Here is a 7,270-nt window from a genome sequence, read left to right as displayed (position 1 = left end):
GAGGAACTGCAATATTTGGCACTTCACTGTTGGTTTAATTTCTCAGCACCTGGAGGAAAACATGGATTCCATGGACTTGCAATCCATGTTTGCCTTTTGATTTTTGTATTGCAATAAAAAAAAAATAACAATGACCCCCAAAGAGTCACGACGGGAATTATTTTTCTGAACTGCTTTTGTGTTGCTTCTGGATATTTTCTCATTCCATAGGAACATTTAGTGTGTTGGTACAGTCCATGCTGCCAGTTCAGAGAAACACTCTCCAGATACAAGGGTAATGTTTGTTGGCAGATTGATGTCAGAACAACCTGGAGCTGAAAAAGCCCAAAATTGAGGAGCCCCCCAACACTACCCGCCCCTCACCATACTGTGCACTGTGTCTGCGGTGGAGACCTTCAGGTTTCTGGGATCCACAAACTCCCAGGACCTGAAGTGGGCCTCCAACATCAACACCATCCGGAAAAAGGCCCAGCAAAGGTTGTACTTCCTGCGCCAACTCAGGAAGTGCTGATCCTGTTCTACTCCGCCATCATCCAGTCTGTTCTCTGTTCTTCAATTACTGTGTTGTTTGGATCGGCCACTAAACAGGACACGGACAGATGACAACGGATAGTCAGGTCTGCAGAGTGTAACAGGAGTCAAATTCCATGTATGTGCCCACATACGTGGCCAATAAAGCTGATTCTGATTCTGATTTGTATAAAATTGTAAAAATGACACTTTCCCAACATGAAGTCATGTAGATGCTGCTGTTGAAATGCAAATATCACAACCAGTACAAATCCACAGCCACACAGCACATCATGGATTAGCAAGTGTAACATAGCTAGCTGGAGTTAGCCACGTTAACCACAAAATGAACAAACACACACAAAGCATTCATACCTTTGCACTTGAAAACATCGTCTGTACAGTTTTGTTTCATGTTGCTTTAGCTAGTCGAAAGCTTTATATTAATTGGTTAACTCATAGGTAGCCACAATGTAAGTAACTAGTTGTGCTAACGTTAGTTAGTTAGTTAAGCTCAAGTTTCATGCGGTTCTCATGTCCATGCACCAGCAACCGGTGGGAGGCGAGTAAATACATTTTCTTCTTCTAATTTCTTCTGCATTATTAAATATAAATACACTTTTTAAATTTTTTTATTATTGGTATTTATTACTTTCTATTTTCAGTTAATTATTTTTACTTGAATGTGGGAAACCGTCTCCCTATTTTTCAAACACCCAGTCGCCTACATATCCCAGAGTTCAAAGCCCTCGTTTGTTTGGACTGGACCTGAGCTGCTCTCACTGAGCACCCGGCGGCCCTGCGTGTTTTACGATAATGCTGGCAGTCTCTCTCCTCTTGCATCAAAATGAAGAGCATGTCTGGCTGAAGCTTCGTGGTTAACGGAAAAAGAAAAGAAAAAACGGTAACATGAGATGGAGATCACTCGGACCAGACCGTCCTTGTATGGAGAAATCGGTAAGTAGCTTACAGTTTGTGACCAGCAGTAACCCAGTGGGCTAAGCGAAGGACCGGATGGGGCTGGTACACTCATGGCTGGTAGCTGCAGTAGTGATATTAGCGTCACGGTGGCTGTCTGTTCAGCTAGTGAGGTGAATGAGAGCTAACTACTAGCACGCTCTCTTAAAGTGTGAAGGCATGACGGAAAGCTGTAAGCTCGTTGCGCAGGCCAGCAGGAACTGAAGTGCAGTTATATCGGCTCTTTCACAGCAAATGTAACATACTTAAAGATGTATATTCATCGACTGTATGATCAATGGAGCCAATAACACACACACACACACACACCTTACGATGCAATGCAATACAACACACCAGTGCTGTAGCTCGTGATGGTTTGTATTATGCCCCTTTTCTGTGCCAGGTAATGTAGCTAGATGAACATGTAAAACATTTTTGATAGGATGAAGACTTAAATATATCAGAATCAGAACTGATTATTGCCAAGTGCGTTACACCTACAAGGAATTTGACTTAGTGAAAGGTGCATAACAATAAACAAAAACAAAAAACCGTGCAATAACATAATACATCGTTTAAAAATATGAAAATGTACAATATAAATATGTGAAACAAACATAAATGTACGTTAAAACAAGTGTATTATCAAAGTGGCAAGTGTATTTTAATCTAAGAAAAAAAAGAAGATGTGCGAACAAGTCTTGGCGTGAAGGCAGATTGCAGCCAATCACCTTCTCAGAAGAGTGAATGACAGCTGCAGTCAATGTCATTTTGTTCTCATGTTTATCACAAATTCTAAGAAAAGCTAATTGTGGATTATTTTTAGGCTAAATAATAACAAGTCATATTTAAGCTTTATGACTGAATTAACTTGACTAGAGTTCATCATAAGTCAACATGCAGACATCCAGATAATGTACGCAACATGAATAGAAAGGCTCAGTATTGTTTGGCTTCACATATTTGCAGCTCATGGGCTTGGATTCTGGACAGACCGGTCAGCAGTGCATGAGGCCGCTGCACAGGGCAGGGCCCTTCAGTTGCAGCAGCTGATCGAGGGAGGCGCAGCAGTTAATATTGTGGCAATCGACTCCATCACCCCCCTGCATGAGGCGTGTATACAGGGACAGACCCAATGCGTCAGACTGCTGCTGGACGCTGGCGCACAGGTGAGATGGCGTCAGAGATGTCGATGGCTTCCATCATCCGTGCATGATTGACTGTATTATGGCTCTATGTCTTCCAGGTAGATGCTCGTAACATCGATGCAAGCACACCGCTGTGTGATGCCTGTGCAGCAGGTAGCCTTGAATGTGTCAAGCTGCTGTTGGAGTATGGAGCAACAGTTAATCCTCCACTGTTTACCTTCTCACCGCTTCATGAGGCTTGCATGGGAGGTGCGTCTCGTTGTATACAACAAAACTGGCTTAGTTTCATCAGCCAACCCTGTTTCCAAACAGTGTTTGTACTGGGTCAATGCAGCTGAGAAGTGGGGGAACTAATTATGTTTTGCGGAAAAGTGAAGAAAACCTTCATCAAAGCAGGCTGTAACCTCATGACGTTTACCAGTGTTCTTCCTAAATAGTGCTGGGAGCCCATTTAGCTCGAGGCTAATTTAAAAACATAATACAGTACCAGAACTCTTGATTATTAATTAAAAGCCTTTCAAGATGTACCAATGAATCAGAAACCAATTGCCCAATTTCCTGGAAGCCTACGGGACAAAAGTAAACTGTATATGCTGTCCTCGGAATTGGAACGCACTCGAATGATTGAAGCATTGCTTTGAAAATGAAAGGGATGAGTAAGAAGAAAGCTTGAAAGTGAAACTCCGGACAAAATCTATTCATGCTGAACAACAGCTTTGATACTCTGTGAAGGAAACCACAAAATACAGCCACCTTTTACAGCCTACAAGAATTGAGTGTTGGTATACTCAAGAGACCATTTTTAGTTGGAGTACGATATCTACATGAACTTCTCTTTTTTACTTTATTTTTTACTATATTTACTTTACTATATTTTTCCTGTCTCTCACAATAGGAAATTCTGATTGTGTTCAGCTCATGATTGATCAAGGAGCTTTTATGGAGGCCCATGACTGCCACTATGGGACACCGCTACATTTAGCCTGCGCAATGCAACATTATGACTGCGCTAAAGTTCTCCTAAGTGGAGGTGAGTTCAGGGTTGTCTTCTGCACACCACAGCTGGGTCAAATGTAATATGTTTGGGTCAAAACCGGGATATGGACCTTTCACAATTTGAATGTCATGTTTTGGTTGTCACTAGTGCTTTTATATATTTTTTATTTCAAGGCAACAACATATTTTAAAGATGTTTTGTTCAGTCATTAGGAGAAGAGTATCTTGCTTTATCAATTAACCACTTTTAAAAAAGTGTATTTCATTATGTAACTGTAATCTGATAAAAGATGTTTAAGATTTAGCATATTATAGTAACCGGCTTATTACCATAACACAGTCAAGTGTTACTATATGACAATATTTGTTACTGAAAGATGAGGTTTATTTTTGTTAATAATTATTTTGTAAATTAAACATTTACTGATGTTTGTTGAGATTTTAATAGTATACAAAATAGTAATTGTATCTATTTAAAAATATTGTTATGTGTTTTGATGGGTAACTACATAACTCTGTGTAGCACCCGCTGATAATTATGTTCCTTTATGAAATGGTTATTGATTATAATGCATTTGCAGTTAGCTTAAAAAACTAAATTGGCTACAAACCAGAAGTATTATTATTATTTATTTTTTTTCATACAGTTTTGTCTTACTTTCCCAAAGGAGCAAATGTGAATGCTGCCAAGCTACATGAGACGGCCCTTCATCATGCAGCCAAATCCAAGAGCATTAACTTGATTGATCTACTTGTGGAGTTTGGGGGGAACGTGTATGCCAGAGATAACCTGAACAAAAAACCCATCCACTACACCAGTCAGGGATCCACCCCCTATCTCTGCCTCGAGTTTTATGAGAGTAAGTGAGCATCCTGTGACTGTCCCTTTATACAGTATGGGCTATAAGTAGTTAGACTGTGACACAATCTTTCTAATTTTGCCTATTTACACAACTGCAATGGATTTTAAATAACGCATCTATATTTACACAGTGCCCCACATTTTCAGAGGCTCAGAAGTAATTGGACAATTGGCTTACAAATGGTTTGATGGCCAGGTGTGGCCTGTCGTTATTTCATGACAAATTAAGCAGATAAAAAGGTTCTCAGTACAGATGGACAATGACCCAAAACATACTGTGAAAACAGACCAAGAGCTTCTCAAACTCTGCATTTGGTGATGACTATGGGTGGAAGACTTCAGGCAGTCATTGACCACAAAGGATTTTCCTCCCAATTATTAAAAATCATCATTATATTAATTGTTATGTTAGTTTGTCCAATTACTTCTGAGCCTCTGAAAATGTGGGGGACTGTGAAAATGGTTGTAATTCCTAAACGGTTAACACAATGGTTTTGTAGACTGAACAAACTTGTCAAGAAGGCCAGCAGTGTGCTGGGGTGTCCACTGGATACGGTGGAGGTGGTGGGAGACAGGAGGATGATGGCTAAGCTATCATCCCTGATGAACAACACCTCCCACCCCATGCAGGACACTCTGGCAGGTCTGTACAGCTCCTTCAGCCACCGGCTGCTTCACCCCCCGGTGTGTGGAGGATGAAGGAGAGGTACCACAAGTCCTTCCTTCCTGCTGCGGTCTAGCTGCACAACCAGCTGAGCTCCCAGTAGACCACAACACACTTCAATTACTTCATTCACTCCAACCGGTGCAATATCAATACACTGAAAATAGACATATTTATTCTGCCTGTGTGTAAATATTATTGTATATATTATTCAGTTACTGTAGATTATTTACTGTTTTTATTGACTGTTTACTGCCTATTGTTTATTTTTTTATTTAAACCTTTAATTAACCAGGTGAGTCCCATTGAGATTAAAAATCTCTTTTTCGAGGGTGACCTGCCAAGACAGGCAGCAGCATAAGAAACAGTTACAAACAAAAAAACACAGAACAAGACAAGTTAAAAGAAAGTAAAAGTTAAGAGACAGTGACATAACCAAGTTAATTTAAGAAACATTGACATTTTTGGGAACCTGCCTTTATATCACTTCTTTGATCTTACTATGTCTTGTGTGCACTTTACCCCTTTGCTGCTGTGGTCCTGTAAATGTCCCCCCTGCGGGACTAATAAAGGATTATTTTATCTAATCTTATCTTCTATCCATTGAATTAAAGCTGGAAGTCTACAGTTCAACCACATATTGACTGCATCATTTCATATCTGTGTCGAGGACAAAAAGAAACATTGTCACAGTCCAAATACTTATGGCCTTGACTGTAGATCATCTCATCTCTGTTTCCTCTTCCGTAGATACCCCTCTGAGTCTACAACAGATCAGCAGAGTGGCTGTGAGAGGGGCCCTCGGCATAAGAGCACAGGAAGTGGTTTCCAAACTGAACTTGCCCAATCGCATCATATGTTTCCTGTCTCACATGCCACCTCCAGTTATTGAAATTGAATCTCCTGTGAGAAACATCAGATGCAGCTCTTAAATGGTTAAATGTAGACCAGTTATGTTTGTGGATCACTCTCCGGAAAGTCATATGACAGGATGTTGATTTTGGCAGCAGAACTACAGCACAGATCAAATATCAAAACATTTCCAAACTGGAGAGATTTCATAACTTAAATAATAAGACTGTTTTGCTCAAGCAAATTTGGCACCGTTGATACCATCATCTTATCATGATGTTCTGGCCAACCTGTCACCTGTAAACAACTGCCTGCTTACACATCCACTGGAGTTATGTTTAAGTCCAGCATTTACTTTAATTTAAACCCTTTGTTTGGAAAAGAATGTCTGTTCCTGGGGGTAAAGTGAGATGAGACTCAACCATACAGTCTACACGAAGGACAAAAAACTAACGACTAGCTATTAAAGGTAAACACACCGGTGATATATTACCAGTAATCAATTTGCCCTCAAACACAGACTCTCCTTTTAGCTCTTTGCACTTGTTGCGTCACTTCCACCTTTAGCCCCGTTTTACGACATCTGTTAACGCGACCTCGCATAACTTCACCCTGAGCAGAGTCAGTCACACCTTTGTGGGTGTGGTGGGCCCTAAACAATGCATTCCCAGAAACAACTTTGGCAACAGAACAATTTCACAGTACATGGAATCATTAGAATCAGTGTTATTTTTAAAAGTATTGCTTAATGGAGCTTGAAATACAGAAATGAACCTGGCTTGATCATCATGATCTTGTAATACTTAACCAGAAGAAACAGGATTATTTATCTCTGTATATATTATCTAACTATTTTTCATGTAAATTTGTAAATAATATAGATGGCTCCACCTCTTTAAATGTGTGTAAATAAAAAGACCACTCCTGGACTATTTTAAAAATAATTCTCCAGTGTTGTGTCTTCTGTTGTAGCTGAACTACGAGTATCAAAATGGGTAGCTGGAAGCTTTAATGAAAAGAGATTTCTCTAAAAACTCTAATTTGAGGATTCAGGCGTTAAACACAGTACTTTAACGTCAAGCTAATATATAACATCTGCTAGACTGCTGCTCAGTCTTAGCTCGCTGCTACTTCCTGTTCAACCGCACTAACTACTCCAACCACACTAGTTCCTATTCATACAATGACTTCCTGCTTTTAACTTAGGGGAATGGATGAAGTCCCTCAAGGGCTAAGGGCACCTGTTGCTTTTATAGCACTTAAATTATTGTTTCTAGT

At 40.0% G+C, this 7,270-nt stretch overlaps 1 protein-coding gene across 2 annotated transcripts; it reads left to right on the top strand.

The window, feature by feature from the left end:
* Positions 1–462: 462 nt before the first annotated feature.
* Positions 463–6,936, top strand: LOC117732361 (ankyrin repeat and SOCS box protein 13-like). 2 transcript variants are annotated; one of them, XM_034535263.1, is made up of 6 exons: positions 463–1,467; positions 2,440–2,639; positions 2,717–2,867; positions 3,514–3,648; positions 4,283–4,474; positions 5,891–6,936. In XM_034535263.1, exons 1-6 carry the CDS (start codon positions 1,425–1,427, stop codon positions 6,070–6,072), a joined length of 903 nt encoding a protein of 300 aa, XP_034391154.1. In that variant the 5' UTR covers positions 463–1,424; the 3' UTR covers positions 6,073–6,936. The 2 variants fall into 2 exon arrangements, with proteins under 2 accessions (XP_034391154.1, XP_034391153.1); XM_034535262.1 differs by having other exon boundaries at positions 4,262–4,474.
* Positions 6,937–7,270: the final 334 nt, after the last annotated feature.

Source organism: Cyclopterus lumpus, chromosome 6 (assembly GCF_009769545.1).
Source record: "Cyclopterus lumpus isolate fCycLum1 chromosome 6, fCycLum1.pri, whole genome shotgun sequence".
Classification (NCBI taxonomy): domain Eukaryota; kingdom Metazoa; phylum Chordata; class Actinopteri; order Perciformes; family Cyclopteridae; genus Cyclopterus; species Cyclopterus lumpus.
This window is presented reverse-complemented; position numbering and strand designations above follow the sequence as displayed.